This window comes from Paramormyrops kingsleyae, chromosome 11 (assembly GCF_048594095.1).
Source record: "Paramormyrops kingsleyae isolate MSU_618 chromosome 11, PKINGS_0.4, whole genome shotgun sequence".
NCBI classification, from domain to species: Eukaryota; Metazoa; Chordata; class Actinopteri; order Osteoglossiformes; family Mormyridae; genus Paramormyrops; species Paramormyrops kingsleyae.
Window position 1 is genome coordinate 17,015,250 of NC_132807.1, and position 17,332 is coordinate 17,032,581.

The window sequence follows — 17,332 nt, forward strand, 5'->3', positions numbered from 1 at the left end:
TGTCATTCCTGGCGTGATTGCGGTATTAAGATGCTCAGAGATCTCAGAGATAAAGAATGTGGCTTAGAATATCTCAGATTTTTATTTAGCAAAAACAGTATTTAATTGGAATTAACTCAGTAGGTTTGTATTTATATTGTCTGTGTATAAAGTCTATTGTAGTCAATATAGGGATTGATTTTCTTTGCTTTCGTTTTGTAGTTGAAGTGGTCGCATCTTTTGGCCACCACAAGAGGGCAATATAGACTCAAACAGCTGTAAGTACTGTCCTCCTCTAACCGTCATAACAAACATCATCATTGGCTTATATGCTGGTCATATGATCACACAGGTGGCAAATCATGGCTTAAACGGTAACGTCATGGAGCTATAAATAAATTAATAGGATCAAATATTATTTGTGTGTAGACAATAACAGACACCTAAATGTAAGTTGAACATTAACATGAATTTCAATCTCTTCATTAAACATGGTTAGGTATAAGTGTATTTTTGTGACTTTCCCGTTACACTGTTTTCACATGTATTAAGGTGCATAATAATATGATATGATATGATATATTCAGTATTTTAAATTACTTGTAGTGCTTGTAGTGTAATAATATCGTACCTGCTAGCAGCCTGCTGCCCCCAAACCTCTAAAGAGCATGACGTTTCCACCTGATAAGCTCCTGAGCCCCAGAACGTCTCTGGGAATGAAAATGATCAGTATCTCATTCTCTGCACAGGTGTCACTGATCTCACTATAACTGTGTGGATTTTATTTGGAGAGAGATTTTCGGTCGCATTTGACTGAAATGTAAACTGTTGTGTCTTGAGCTTTGTGAATGGCTCCGGTGGTTAATTTCAGTCATGGTGTTGTTGTTAATGTCAGCAGGGAGTATGGTTATGAAGTGTGGTGTAGCTGCGCTGTAATTCATCAACCGCTCCAAGAATGTCAAGCTACAAGAACAAGTGTTTGGGGTTATGATGAATAGATACCATCAAACAATAAATGGCAATACAAAAACCAATTTCTAAAACATCTTCATTTCTGTGCATTCATACTTCCTAGAAGACAGAGGCCTGCCTGCTGTGCCAACTGGGCCATGTTGAGTTTGCATGTCTACACATGGGGGATACATTTTGGGTGCATAGACATATTACAGGACAACAGAGCCCACAGGGAATTTTTATATACATGAAGGGAGAAAACAGGGTACATAACAACAACAGCAACAACAATGAAAACCATAACAATAATAAAAACAGGCCAGCCTGTATAACAAAGCAGGTTTTCTTGCTTGGAAAGACAGCTTGTTGGATTTAAGGTAGTCTATGTTAAATGTATGTGAACGAGGATAAAGTCCATTTAAATTGGGGTACCTTAAATCCAACAAGTTATCCAGCTAAGCAAGAAATCCTGCGTTGTGTAGCAGCCATCGAAACTCAGCTGACCAAGTACAGACAGGTACGTGGACGGTGTGTTACTCTATCCTGCAGGCAGGGGGCAGTGCAGCGGCTGGACGGCGGTGCCTAGTTACACAGTCTGTTCAGTGGGACCGCTGCGGACAATGCTGCTGTTAACACCCCCGCCGGGGACCTTTGGGCCCCCTGAAAGTTTAATGTGATTTGGGAGCGACCTCCAGCGTGAGGTCAGAGATGAGCCAGAGTGACAGCAGGCCAGGCCCTCGCCGCATCCTCGCCCCGGTAACCGGAGGCGGTCGCCGCGGCATCAAGTGCCGGCCAGCTTTGTTCCTCGGCTGTTGGTGATGGGCCATCTGTCTTTGCGGGGGGCGCAAAGACCGTTCTTATTGCCGTTGAAGAACAGGCCCGCTGCGTACCCGTCTGATTCAAACGAGGCGGAGTAGTGACCTGATCTCAGGCCCTGGAGTCCTGTCTTAATGATTTATTCATCTCTGCACCCTGATAAAGAGGTTATTTTCCTGCGTTTCTGCCCTCTGTTCAATGGGCTGTGCCGGTGACATCCGAGCCAGACTCTGTTATTGTATCACGTTCAGTAGAAGAACCCAGAGGGTCACCTGACCTGCGTGCTGCTGACAAGTCAAATAAAAAAGCAGACTTTCCCTCTTTGTGTATTTATCACTGTTTGTCAGTAAGAGACAACAAAGTGAAAGAGATACACTCAGCCATTAAACATTCGCTTCATTTCTTTCACAAATGCCTAAACATGAAAGATAAATAGTGAGAGTGAGGTCACAACTCAATAAAGGAGATAATATAGAATATCTGGGAATTTGCTTAAACTGAATAAAACAACATGCAATAGCTGTGTGATTTTCTGTGCCTGAACAAGTAGAACATTGTACTAACAACACAAAGGGTATAGTTTGAAGTCCCATGGAACACACACATAAAAGGGGATGATTTCCTCAAGCTTAAGTTGCTTTAGATATAAGTCTGATAAATAAATAAAATGTAAAATAATTCAAAAGTGAAGGTGGAAAATTCAGAATATTTACGCTTGCTTGAATAATGGGTTACGTGTGTATCTAATTTTGTGCATTTGTGTATGGTTGTTTTTTGTCAAATTACTGTGCTCTCAGATCCTCACATCCGTTCTTTTAATCTCCTGTCTAACATATGCATGTCCACTGTGATTTCCACTCACAGGTCAAACCCAGAGCTGATGCAGATTCCCCTGGCAGACTGAGGGCTGTGCATCCTGCATATTTCCCGCAGCCCTCCCTCGGGTGTGCCTCCGTATTCCTGGCTGCGCTTGGCCACAAACTGGGAAGAGAATCCCTGGGTCTCCTGTGCTGCTCTAATGAGAGACGCATTATCAGCCCCGAGGACGGAATTACGGCGGAGGACAATAGTGGATAAAATGTTGTGTGGGGGGGCGCATGCGGGGAGCGGCTTGGGTTTCCGTCCTGATTACAGTGTCTTACAAACAGGCTGAGTGTCCAGGGAGGGAGGAAAACGCTGACCTCACCCCAGGAGGGGGCGGGGGGGACGCATCGCCGCACTCGCTGAATGTCCGTCAGGCATCATCACATTCAGGCCGCGCTCAAGTCGCAGCGCCTGATTATCCGAAAGCCGGGAGCTGGCCAAACCCTAACCCTAACCCTAACCCTAACCCTAACCCTAAGGCCAGTCTCTAATCGGCACGTCAGGCTGCAGCTTTGTGAAATGCCGCTCATTCCTCCGTTGTGGTGAAGCCATGTTTAGCGGCCTGTCCTCACGGGCGCATCAGGTGGACTGTATCCACCTTAATGGGGAGACTACTGTGTTATTCCGATGACAGCTTCAGATTGGTGTTGTGGTGACGAGACTCGACACGGTCCAGTGTGTCATGAAATTAAGGCCTGTTTCTGCTCCTGAGCCTGGAGGTGTGGTGGCTGTTATGCAGCCCACATGGACGTGCTATAACATGAACATTCGTCAGACTAATGAGGAAGCTGCATTTGCTCATACCCAATCCCAATCACAAACGCAATCTAATGACTGGTATTACACCAGTTACACTGCCTGTGAAAGCTTACTAAAATATCTTATATAAGGTATATATATATATATAAGGTATACAATTGCAAGAAAAATTATGTGAACCCTTTGGAATTATATGAATTTCTGCAGAAATTGGTCATAAAATGTGATCTGATCTTCCTCTAAGTCACAACAATAGACAAACACAGTCTGCTTAAACTAATACCACACAAATAATTATATGTTTTCATGTTTTTATTGAACACACCATTTAAACATTCTCAGTGCAGGTGGAAAAAGTATGTGAACCCCTAGGTTAATGACATCTCCTTAAGCCAATTGGAGTCAGGAGTCAGCCTTCTGAGAGCTCTTTTGTGCAAGGCATCGTTCACATCAGGCAATGCTTCTTGAGAAAAGCAAACTCAAAAACTGGTGTGTGTGTTTTTTATAGGGCAGGGCAGCTTTAACCAACACCTCCAATCTCATTGATTGGATTCCATGTTGGCTGACTCCTGACTCCAATTAGCTCTTGGAGTCAACTGTATATATCTTATATATGATCCCAGGTGCCTCTCGTTTCAGCCCTCATGTGGATTATCCCAGGTGCCTCTCGTTTCAGCCCCCGTGCGGATGATCCCAGGTGCCTCTCGTTTCAGCCCCCCATGCAGATGATCTCAGGTGCCTCTCGTTTCAGCCCCCGTGCGGATGATCCCAGGTGCCTCTCGTTTCAGCCCCCGTGCGGATGATCCCAGGTGTCTCTCGTTTCAGCCCTCATGTGGATTATCCCAGGTGCCTCTTGTTTCAGCCCCCCGTGCAGATGATCCCAGGTGCCTCTCGTTTCAGCCCCCGTGTGAATGATCCCAGGTGCCTCTCATTTCAGCCCCCGTGTGGATGATCCCAGGTGTCTCTTGTTTCAGCCCCCGTGCGGATGATCCCAGGTGCCTCTCGTTTCAGCCCTCATGTGGATTATCCCAGGTGCCTCTTGTTTCAGCCCTCATGTGGATTATCCCAGGTGCCTCTCGTTTCAGCCCCGTGTGGATGATCCCAGATGCCTCTCGTCTGCTCCCTCATCTGTGGTATATAGAGTGCCTCCTCGTCCTGAGCTCCCAGTCCCGTTATTGTAATGTCATGGTGCAAACTGCTTGCGCCCCCTTCGTTTACCCTGCGCCCCCTTCGTTTACCCTGCGCCCCCTTCGTTTACCCTGCGCCCCCTTCGTTTACCCTGCGCCCCCTTCGTTTACCCTGCACCCTGTGTCTCTGCCTAGTTTTGACCCCTCGTGGTCCATTTACTTTACTTCCCCCGTTGTGTTTTGGCCTCAATAAAGCCACTTTATTTTTCGTAGACACCTGCCTTGCCTCCGTCCTTCCCACACTGTGACACGTACAGTACAGTAACTGTGCAGTAATTAATATGTAGTGGTACAGGAAGTCAGAATTTAATCACTGTCAATGAAAATGTGATAATTAGATTTTGCCATTTGCCCCTTTTTTAATGGCACTCTATAGCACCTTCTAGTCCTCCTAATGATAATTTACTGGCTACAATAAGATTACACGTCTGGGATATTTACTTAGCTGATTGATCTGCTCCTTTCAATGACAGCAGATGGCCGAGGCAAATAGATTCCAGGTGGCCTTGCTCTGGAGGACGACTCCTTCCCAAGGGGCTGAGTGGGCCCACCAGCGACGGGCTAGTGGACGGACCCCACTGTGCGTTGGGGGGTGGAGGTGGGGGGGGCATCACCATGGATGCCAGCTTGATTACTGATTTGATGGGTGCTGGGGGTAATAGGGGCATCTGTTTCTTTCCCTGTTCCTTTAATAAGCTGACTTGGGCAGTAAACAAGATGCCCAGGCAGGGGAACACCGTAACCAGGGTGCCGGGCCGTCTGGGGCCACCGCACTGACACACGCATGCAGTTTTAGGAGACCCAGTGATGTCACCAGCCCCTGGAAACTCTAGACACTGTGAGGTGTGAATATGCTCTTTCTGAGATGCTGGAACCCCATGACACTGACAGAGACGCCATATTAAAAATGACTTAGATCCGGCATCTTAACCATTCTAATGCACAGCCAAACAGTAAGTGACCCTCCTGACCCTGTCTGTGTGCTTGATTGTGTGTCTGGAGGAGCAGGCCAACCATGTTAACGACCGGCCTGTGAGTGCATGTCAGCGTGTTGGAAGGAGTTGTTTTCCAGATTCAGCTCCGCATCTTAATCACAAAGGGAAACAGTTGGCCGTTCAGATACTGCTGGATCTCCCAAACAATCTGAGGGAGGCTGATCCCATCAAAGGGATCAGCCGGGCGCCGTTGTGACACTGATCTCCCACAGGCAAGCCCCAGGCCTCTATTCTGCTGATGTCAGCATAGCATTCCTCTGACCAGCAGCTGCTTACTATCAGAGATCTAGGTCACCAAGTGTCCCCATAAGCCAGTGCAGGGGACAGCAGAGGGGAAACGTCCTCATCTCACACAACGTCTTCTCCCTGTCCAACTTGTCTGTCCTTTCACCCGAGGTGTCTGTCCGGTCATCAACTGCATAAATATGTTTCCAGAGGTGTAACTCATGGGTGCTGGCAAACTCATGTAATCTACGGCAGCGATTTCCAACCTTAAGATGATGTTTCTGTGTTTTTTTTTCTTCAGATGTGATCATAACCTGCGAATGTCAGGGGTCATGAAAAGCCATGGCTTAAAAGTGTACGATTTATCTTTGGGAATTAACTGACCCCCCTCCTCCCAAACCCACAGCGTTCGACAGCCTCAGACGAGCACCGGTCTGTAGGATACAGGCTGAGATCGTTTGAGTATGAAATTGATGATAAAGCAGCAGACTAGCCTTCTGGATGGGGGGCTGGTGGCGCTAAGGCTAACATGCAGGTAATCCACGCAAGTCAAACCCCCACATACAGGTATGCTGGGCAGGAGATACTCTGGTTTATATAACCTGAAGGGGGGGGGGCAGGGGCTGGAATAGGGCAGCTGGCAGTCTTACAGTGTCAGCACTCCACAGATCAGATCGATAATGCTGCTCTGCTCCAGCCATACAGTAAACCAACATCGCCTTTATGTAATGCCTATTAAGGGGGGGTGAGGGGGGGGGCAGTCAGACAGAACCGCCACAGCTCTGGGGGGATTTCGCTTGAGACTGACAGAAGGCCACTTAAGCACAGGAAAATGCAGCAATCTCTCTTGTACTTTTTTGTTAATGTTAACACACCAGTGATTTCAGCACTGAAGGTCGATATCTTCAAAAATTGTAAGCCGAAGCATATGCCATCACGTCAATCCCTCTGCTGACCTCAGCACTGCCCCCCTGTGGACGCTGAAGATGACGGAGAAGCTGTGGTGACAGGAAACCCAGCAGCCTCCACCTCCCTGCCAGCACGCGCCAAGGACGTGCCACCACTGAACCACATCATTACATAATGCAAGTGTAATCGCTCTTTCAATTCTTATTTTAGGGTGCCTCTTAATCTCTTTGTTTACTTGTAATCGCTCTCCTGCCCGTCTAAGCAATCCATCTCTGACACGCGGTGTAAGAAGCTCTCGCTGGCTGCCCCACGTTGGCCGCCCCACGCTATTCGCCAGGTGATCATTACATAAACGTGCTTAAGGGTGTGTCACCCGCTACTTATCAATGGAAGCCACATCACACTCACTCGGGGTTTATTCAGCTCCTGCCCGGCTGGATCTCTCTGTGAACAATACCGGAGCCACATCCCCCACATTACACTCACTCAGGGTTTATTCAGCTCCTGCCCGGCTGGATCTCTCTGTGAACGATACCGGAGCCACATCCCCCACATCACACTCACTCAGGGTTTATTCAGCTCCTGCCTGGCTGGATCTCTCTGTGAACGATACAGGAGCCACATCCCCCACATCACACTCACTCAGGGTTTATTCAGCTCCTGCCCGGCTGGATCTCTCTGTGAACGATACCAGAGCCACATCCCCCACATCACACTCACTCAGGGTTTATTCAGCTCCTGCCCGGCTGGATCTCTCTGTGAACGATACCGGAGCCACATCCCCCACATCACACTCACTCAGGGTTTATTCAGCTCCTGCCTGGCTGGATCTCTCTGTGAACGATACCAGAGCCACATCCCCCATATCACTCATGTCTGATCCTCTCGACAGGTCTGGCCCATCTCAGTGCTATTTGAGGGTGTTCCTGTGCGCACAGTCGTGCATCTCCAAGTGTTTGGGGATTGGACTCCAAAATGCCGGTCACCTTCAGCTGCAGCTCTGCTGGTGTTTTGCTGTTCACTGGTCTGTCACATGGTTCACAAGTGACTGAGTATAAGCTGATGGGCAGACGGCCTCATATCCTCCCCTGGACCACGCTGCTACAGAAGGACATTCACGATAGATTCCATGAATATTAGTGTGATGTCACTGTTCACACTCAAGTCAAAGCTAAGGAGTTCACTTGGTTAGTAGTTGTATTGTGGTGCTGATGGACTAGGGTTCAAATCTTGAAACAGCCACATGAATTCCTGTGTTATGGGGGGGTCAGGATGCTGTGTCTGTGATCAGATCCCAATTTTACCACTGGGTTCTTGAGCAAGGCCCTTAACTCCCATTTGCTGAAGGGACTGGCTGACCTTGCTCAAAAATGTACATCACTTTGGTTGAAAACTAATTGCTAAAAGCTAAAGGTGGCCCCAATAATCACGTCCTGCAGGTTTCTGTGGTCAAACACAGTGGCCGGTTTCCATCAAGCACATCAATGCAGGCGATGGACGTCATTCCAGGTGTCTAGCGGTGAATCAGATGCTTTCAAGGGCATTTTCCCGTTTGCTCTTACAGAAAAGTCACTCTTTTCCTGATACTGTACTTCTGAGCATCCGCTGGGTTTACAGAGGCCCATTCCTTTGTAAATGACCTCCCTGTGTAATGACAGAGGCATAGGGCAAAGGGGCACGTGCTTGTAGAATGACCTCCTCTTTTTATTCACCTTCTTTATCAATGATGCCTTAATACCTGTTTATCACGCTGTAGCTGAGTTTAGGGTTGTTGTGTTTTTTCCCCTGTTAGTGACTATTTTGATATTTCTTCAGGCAATATCATCAATACCAGGCAGGCAAGTAAACACCTTCCCTTTTCATCATGAAATAATCTTGTGTTGCACCATTAAATAGTATTTCAGTGAACGGGGCTCATTGCAACATGTTCTTGTAGCTTCTGGTGTTAATTATCCAATCAGAACGTCCCGTTATCATTGTTATTTATCCTGCCTCTTTGGAGTAGAGCGTAGCTTATTAAAGCAGCAGCGCTATTTAGGCAGATTTAATGCAGCCAGCCAAGTGGTTCCGTGGGAATGAGCGCAGTCTGCAGCTGGACCCATCCTGCCCCTGTCTGCCATCTGCCCCCCCCAGCTCCCAGTCTAGAGCTCTAATCTTTTTACACCCCGTTGTGTCCCCAGAGCCTGCCGAACAAACATGGAGTTTACTAATGTTGGAATATTGCAAAAGTGGCATAAATCTCTCATTGCCACCCTCCATATGTATGTATGTGTTTAGCTACCTGACAGATGGGGGGGGGGGGGGCTGTATTTGTGGACCACAGGCGGGTGGATGGTGGGGGCCGGTCAGGCAGCTGTCTGGCTTTTCCCCGGGACCCGACACTGCATAAGTCCTTAATAAGATAAGTCCTGGAATCAGGGGAAAAAAGCAAATCACTGACTCCAGGAGCATAAGCACTGGCGAGTTGCACAGGAGTCAGTAATTAGTGCGGCTGGGGTGCAGAGAGCAGCCCCCACATGGGTGGGAGGCAGAGTCGTGCACAGTGACCCCTCTGCTCTTTTAATCTCACTGATAATGGTCCCTGGTTAGCATTTACCACCCAGTACCCAGATATATTCCACCTGACATCCACACTCATTTTTATATTTTATTTAACTGATACCTTTACCCATTTTGTGACATCAGGGTCAGATGGTTAAGGGCCTTATTCATTAATTGTGCTAATGATCTCTGACATTCTAATACATACGGAATGATTGTTAAAAATTTAATAAATGCCACATGAAAACACTTGTGACATCTTTTTATTTGTAACAGAAAACAGCACCCACAGGGGTAGCACAGGATTAAATGGATGTGGTATGATGTCATCAATGGGCTCTCTTACAAAGCGGGATTAGAAAATGATGAAACAGTAAGAAATACGTGTGGGGGGGGGGGGGGTGATCACCTGCTGGCTCCAGGCCAGCACAAAGCGGCCAAACAGCACTAAACATAAACAATTAAACAAAACCAACATTAATGGCGGGCGCGCTGCCGCCGATTCATCCCGTCATGTGTCTGTCATGGCCTGTTACCGCTGGGTCCTTTCGATTTCCCTAACAATAACTAACAACAATAATAATGAACAATAACACGACACACTCGCATGACACGTTCAGACAGCCCATAATTCCCTGGCTCACGGTGGCCATTCACCAGCGACTGTTTGCCAACAATAAACCAGACGACTAAATTTAGTAAAGTAAATTAATCCCCATGAAAACTACATCCATTTAAAATTCTATTATTCCCCCGCCTGCCCCGCCCCCTCGGCACTGCTAAAAAGAGTGATTTCTCACCCAGTCAGAACTAGAGAAATGGCAGTTAATGGGCGACAGGGTGCCTTGGCAAACAGTGCAAGTCCTTTAGAAGGAGAGCAATCACACTGATCAAATTTACAAGCGGAAATTGAGCTGGAATTCAGGGGCATCGCCGCCAGGGGCCAATACAAATTGAAGGCCGGCAAACATAATAATGGCCAGGCCGTGTAATGATCCCTTTAAAGGGGGAGCTGGCGGGAGCTGCTGACTGACGACTGCTCTCGGAGACAGAGACGGGTGTGCGGGATGGGAATGGAGTGTAGGGTTACTGCCGTCCCACCCCAGGCCAGCGCCTCCCTGCTCAATGCCCCTCATTCTCTCTTCAGCTTTTTGGGTTCCTTTGTCATTCTTCGCAGTGTGACTGATTGATCCACCTCTAGATGGACAGTAAAGATTAAGAGGATGACAGATAAGCATGTGCTTACACAGCGCCAGGACTAATCTCCCCGAGTGCCTTTAGGAGCCCCGCAGACAGGAGGACTTGCACACCCGAGGCAGTGGGGGGAAAGAGAGGACGAGCAGACAGCGCGGAACGCCTGGAACAACCAGCAGGGCTCGAACCAGGAGCACCCTCCACCTGGAGCACCGGAGCAGGGAGTCCCTCCACCGGCAGAGAAACTTCTGCATCCATTGGAATCTTATTTGCCGATCGGCAGCTTCCTGGCCAGCCCACATCGGACGACCAGCAGGGTTCTGCGTACTTCCATTTGGAAGAATATCCAAGCTTCACAGAACAGCTCCAGGTGTCTGATGCCAAAAGAGCGTCCACTACTGATCACCTAGAGCTGACAGCCAGGCACTGATCAACAGGCGCTGTTGACCAGCCGCTGATCAATAGGCACTGATCACTGGACACTGATCAACCGCCGCTGATAACTGGACACTGATTACCAGGCACTGATCAACAGGTGCTGATCACCTGGTGCAGATCACCGGGCACAGATCACTGGACACTGACCAGCGGGCACTGAGTCCCAGCCACTGATCACCAGGCACTGATCATCAGGCACTGAGCACTGGCCACTGATCACTAGGCACTGATAACCAGGCGCTGAGTCACAGCCACTGATCACCAGGCAGTAAACACTGGCCACTAATCACCAGGCAATAATCAACAGGCACTGAGCAGTTCAGGTGCTGAAAATTACATACTGGTCAATCACCAGAAAGTAACCAGACCGAATTGTTTCTTGGAATACGTTTACAAACGTTGAACAGGCGTTTGCTTTGCTTTTTGACTTATCATTGGGCCACACCCCACTGTCGGAATCCTCCCAGAATGATGATGGAGGATCACCTCAGCAAGAGCTCCATGCTGCCCTCCTCATCGCCTAGTGAGTCCTCAGGGAGCAGCAGCACAGAGGACGGCCATGGAGGTAAGAACCCCCAGGGGGCGCTATTTCCCATCCAAAATCTTTTATGAATGAAAAGTTATATAGTTAAAACTAGCTAGCCTAACTAGCTCACTGTTTCTAACCAAAAATTCAAGGTTGGCTGAAAACATAGTGTAGAAAAAAATCATAAATGTCACTGAAGAAATGATGACAAGATTGTTTTTTTGGTCAAACAGTAAAATAATTAAAGGTATTTACATTTTGAAATGTAAATGTACTGTTTAATGTAATTAAACAGTAAAGGCAATACAAATATGATTATTATAGGTGGTTATAGAGGGAAAAACATACCAACATAATATGATATAATATGACTGAACAACGACAAGATTAGTCATATTTATCTACAACACACCTAAAGTCAATGTACTTTCAAAAGTCAAAATAAAGGGTGTATTATATAGTACGCGGGCAGTAGATTAGCACAGTCTCACACAGAATCATCCGGCTTTTAAAAGCCGTTTATTCCCGACGGGACGCCAAAGGCAGCCAGCAGCTCAGAGTTGCATGGGCCATGGGCTCAGATTGCAGCCTATGGCAGCGCATCCGTGGTTCAGCACAACTTAACCAGCTTAAGAAGCCTCCGGCTCACCATGCGCCGGCGTCTCTGTGCCCCTGACAGCGAAGAGCCCGGCGCCCGGCAAAGCCCTGAGCCCCGCGTTGCTCTGCAAGGTGTGCGGAGACACCAGCAGCGGGAAGCACTACGGCATCTACGCCTGCAACGGCTGCAGCGGCTTCTTCAAGCGCAGCGTCAGGCGGCGGCTCATCTACAGGTGCCAGGCCGGCACGGGTATGTGCCCTGTGGACAAGGCCCACCGTAACCAGTGCCAGGCCTGCCGCCTGAAGAAGTGCCTGCAGGCGGGCATGAACAAGGATGGTAAGTGCCAGTGTGAGTGCCGGGAGTGTGAGAGTGCCATGCTTACATTCCTGAAGGGCAGGATAACATTATTGAACAGAGGGATGTGTGTAATAATATTAATACCACATGCTGCACATTTGAGGAAGATCAGAACAGGCCAGAATTTAGGTAACAGATCTGTCTAAATGGCAACAAGCCCTCAGAGAGGAGGAAAGTGCTCATCTGCTCAGCGTAAGCTTCCAAAGCCGCCCACGCAGAGCTCCTGCATATTGCACGATGGAGACGCATGCATGCGACCCGATCCTGCCTCCCACAGCGGTGCAGAATGAGCGGCAGCCGCGCAGCACCGCCCAGGTGCGGCTGGATGCTGTGGATGCAGACGCAGCGGAGAAGGAGCACCTGGCCACCACGCGGGAGCCCACGTCCTCGTCCTCATCCTCGTCCTCGTGCTCAGTCATCACGCGGCCGCACATCAGCTCCTCGCTCAGCTCGGCGACGGTGGCGGTGGTGCAGCACTGTTCCAGCCCGCAGAATAACCACCGCTTCATGGCCAGCCTGATGACGGCGGAGACCTGCGCCAAGCTGGAGCCGGAAGATGGTGAGGGCGGAGCGGGGGGGTCTCGTGTGACATCATCATCAGTGTGGGAAGCATCCAGCCCTCTCCTTGCTTATGGTCTCCAGCATTCCACTCTGGTTTTTTCAAAAGAATTCAAGAATTCAATAAATTGTAATTTATACAAGTGCAATGAAATGCGTGTATGAATATTTCCCTGAAGATTTAAACAGAAAGAAATAGTAATACAGAAACAGAAAGAAATAATAATAACAGAATAGTGAACAATAACATGCAATATGTACAATATGTGCTGTATTTACAATACCATACATGTCGTTCTACATGGTGCTCAGGTTTAAAGTGGCAGTGATGAATAAATCACAGTGGTGACTGAGTTTACAGTGCAAGTCTGTCTAAATGGTCCCCCCTGCAGTGGATGAGAACATCGACGTGACGAGCAATGAGCCAGAGAGGTCCTCCACTGAGTACCACGTGTCGCTGTACCCTCCCAGCAGCCCCGAGAGCGTTTATGAAACCTCAGCCCGCTTGCTTTTTATGTCCGTCAAATGGGCTAAGAATCTGCCGGTGTTCTCCAACCTGCCTTTCAGAGACCAGGTGAGCCCTCAGAGGTCCCTGTACACCAGGGCTCTCCATGTGCAGCTTTAGCACTGAAGAAGTCCACACATGTATGTCTATTCAGGCCATTCTTGCTTAAATGTTGGATAAATGATCAAATTAGTGTACTGAAAAAGCATCTTTCAATTAATTTCGGAAATTATTGTAAAGTTGGTGTACCAGGGAAGATGTTTGGCAAGCACCCAGCACACTCCCTCTAAGATATGGATATGGTACTTGTGATTGGTGCTCCATGTGTCACTGACTCCTCCCATTGTGTCACTGACCCCGCCCCTGTAACTGACTCCTCCCATTGTGTCACTGACCCTGTCCTTTATGTCACTGACCACACCCCTTGTGTCACTGACCCCGCCCCCTGTCACTGACTCCTCCCATTGTGTCACTGACCCCGCCCCCGTCACTGACTCCTCCCATTGTGTCACTGACCCCGCCCCCGTCACTGACTCCTCCCATTGTGTCACTGACCCTGTCCTTTATGTCACTGACCACACCCCTTGTGTCACTGACCCCGCCCCCTGTCACTGACTCCTCCCATTGTGTCACTGACCCCGCCCCCGTCACTGACTGCTCCCATTGTGTCACTGACCCTGTCCTTTATGTCACTGACCACACCCCTTGTGTCACTGACCCCGCCCCCTGTCACTGACTCCTCCCATTGTGTCACTGACCCCGCCCCCGTCACTGACTCTCCCATTGTGTCACTGACCCTGTCCTTTATGTCACTGACCACACCCCTTGTGTCACTGACCCCGCCCCCGTCACTGACTGCTCCCATTGTGTCACTGACCCTGTCCTTTATGTCACTGACCACACCCCTTGTGTCACTGACCCCGCCCCCTGTCACTGACTCCTCCCATTGTGTCACTGACCCTGCCCCCGTCACTGACTCTCCCATTGTGTCACTGACCCTGTCCTTTATGTCACTGACCACACCCCTTGTGTCACTGACTCCTCCCATTGTGTCACTGACCCTGTCCTTTATGTCACTGACCACACCCCTTGTGTCACTGACCCCGCCCCCGTCACTGACTCCTCCCATTGTGTCACTGACCCCGCCCTTTGTATCATCAGGTGATCCTCCTGGAGGAGGCATGGAGTGAGCTCTTCCTGCTCTGCGCCGTCCAGTGGTCCCTGCCCCTGGACAGCTGTCCCCTGCTCTCGCTGCCGGACCTCTCGCCACCCCCGCAGAGCAAAGCCAGCCTCTCAGGAGCTGACCTGCGTGTGCTGCAGGAGGTGTTCAGCCGCTTTAAGGCCCTTGCTGTGGACCCCACTGAGTTTGCCTGCCTCAAGGCCGTCGTCCTCTTCAAGCCCGGTCAGCTATGATTGATGCTCATTCTTTTACTGTCACTGTACCGGAGACCTGAAGCAGGCTGTCTATCTTTGTCTGGGATGTTAACCACTTTCTTTCTCTGATACGTTGGGCTGCTTGCAGAGACCAGGGGTTTGAAGGACCCCGAGCAGGTGGAGAACCTGCAGGACCAGTCTCAGGTGATGCTGGGCCAGCACAGCCGGACGCATTACTCAGGCCAGCCTTCCAGGTAAGAGTGCAATGCTGTCATTAAGAATATTCACCATTTATTATGCTTTACATTATTTACAACAGGGTTTCCCAGCCCGATCCTCAGGGACCCCCAGACAGTCCATGTATTTGCTCAGGGAGCTGGGAGAGAGCAAAAACGTGGACTGTCTGGGGGTCCCTGAGGATCGGGCTGAGAAACCCTGATCTACAGCACTGTGATGTGGCACTGCCGTTATTCTTACCTGTTCATCAATGCAACACCCTTCAGGTTTGGGAAGCTGCTCCTGCTACTCCCCTCCCTGCGTTTCGTGACCTCCGAGCGGATCGAGCTGCTCTTCTTCCATAGGACCATCGGAAACACCCCCATGGAGAAGTTGCTCTGTGACATGTTCAAAAACTAAGTGGCCACTAGAGGTCGCCCTGACGCCGGCCAGGCAGACGCTGTAGGCGTGCTTTGCTGTGCTTTTGCGGCAGCGCTCTGCAGATTTATATTACTCGTATATCTGCGTTGGGATGACAAGATTTAAATATACACAGATTGTCCCAGTGGTGGGCGTTCCGCGACCGCGGTAACTATCACTGGACATTGCAGGAATGTGAAGGTTGTCGTTAGTGTTTCCACCTGCTGATAAACATAACCCTATACTAACTGTACAGCTGCAGCAGACTCATCTATAGGCAATATTATTCCGATGGCTCATGGCAATACACATTCCTCATTAATTTGTTTCTTTAGTTCTGTGTCATTCCCCATAATCTGCGAGCTAAATACTAATCTCTGTTTATGATGCAATTTTATGGTTCAATACTTTTACGTTTTCAGACCAGTTTTAAAGAGAAACAACTGTATATACGCTATATTTAATTGTCAATCTTCCAATGCAATACATACGCCCGATGGACACCACACGACTTATTTTCTATCAAAATGGTTATGAGTGATAAACATAAGAAGCATTTTAATAAAATATTATAAGCACTTCCCAAAGGTTCATTTTTAATTTCAGTCTGACTCTAACTTACCAGCTTCAGCAACAAGCCACGTCATTTAGGACGCACAGTATATCAGAATATTTGTAAACAAGCAGACTGGAGTGCAGTATGGTATTGAATCTCCCACATTTTATCCTCCAGCCTGGCTTTTCCCTACAGTAAATACAAAACAGTGACTTGTACATGCAGAATCAGTCTTAAGTTTGGAAACGCCAAGCTGCCTACAAAGGAGCCCGATAGTGTCACATCACATTACCTGGCCACCTGACCTAAACACAGTAGAATGGTTTTGGAGGAATTTGACCAGAGAGTGGAAAAGAAGCCATTGAGGGTTCAGCATATGTGGGGCCTCCTTCAGGACAGCTGGAAAAGCATCCCAGGAGGCCGCCTCATGGAACTGACAACTGGGGTTAAGGGCCTTGCTCAAGGGCCCAATGGTGGGATCACTCTGCTGAGAATGGGTTTTGAACCGGCAACCTTCTGAGTCCCGACCCTCACAGCTCCCCCCCCCCCCCCCCGCGCAGCAAATTATCTATTTTTTTATACTTTTTTTGTCAGTGCATAATTCCATATATGGCATTTTATAATTTTGATACCTTTGTAATTATTCTAAAATGTAGAGAATAGTATAAATCAACCTTTTTGTGGGTAGGTGTCTACAAACTTGTACTGGTACTGAATAGCCTGCAGACGGGACTGTTCTGGTATTTTACATTGCAGCAATTAAGCTTCCGAAAGCGTTGTCACACGTTAGTTGCGCTGCTTTTTTCATGGCATTCTGCCTGTTCACCTACTAACCACCCCCACCCCCTCCTCTTCCATCCTCTCACAAGCGAACCTTCATACCTCAGACCTGCCATGTCACTCCATGGACAAAAGATGGCAGCAATTAACACATTTTGAAAAACAGCTCTAACAATACCAACTATCGACTCTTCACATTTTATTTTTCAGACCCTCTTATCCAAAGCAACATACAACTGCTGGGATCAAACCCACAATCATGGCACCTTTAGCACCTGGTTCTAACCAACCATGACCCTGTTTTTCTTATATGGCTCCAGTATATCAGGAAACAATATAAAAAATTATATAAAAATAATAATTATTAGTTCACATATTTGTTGCAGCCTCATTTATGAATTCAGCAGTTTCTTCAAAAGCATTTAGCCTATGTCTAGGCTCTAGCTGCACGTGTCACATGGAGTATAGTAGTAAATTTAATCAGTGTCATATGTATAAATGCTCTGTTATGGCGTGTCGAATGCACACATGACTTCAGTAATGGCTCCAGTCCCAAGCTCAGTGACGATGTATTCAGCGGA

The 17,332-nt window shown here is 48.4% G+C and overlaps 1 protein-coding gene across 1 annotated transcript; it reads left to right on the plus strand.

Annotated features, from left to right (window-relative positions):
- The first annotated feature begins 11,299 nt into the window (after positions 1–11,299).
- LOC111847538 (photoreceptor-specific nuclear receptor) lies at positions 11,300–15,415 on the plus strand. The gene is made up of 7 exons (XM_023818804.1): positions 11,300–11,426; positions 12,067–12,321; positions 12,620–12,901; positions 13,293–13,474; positions 14,567–14,807; positions 14,928–15,033; positions 15,283–15,415. The coding sequence occupies exons 1-7, from the start codon at positions 11,330–11,332 to the stop codon at positions 15,413–15,415; spliced, it is 1,296 nt and encodes a 431-aa protein (XP_023674572.1). The 5' UTR covers positions 11,300–11,329.
- The last annotated feature ends 1,917 nt before the right edge of the window (positions 15,416–17,332 follow it).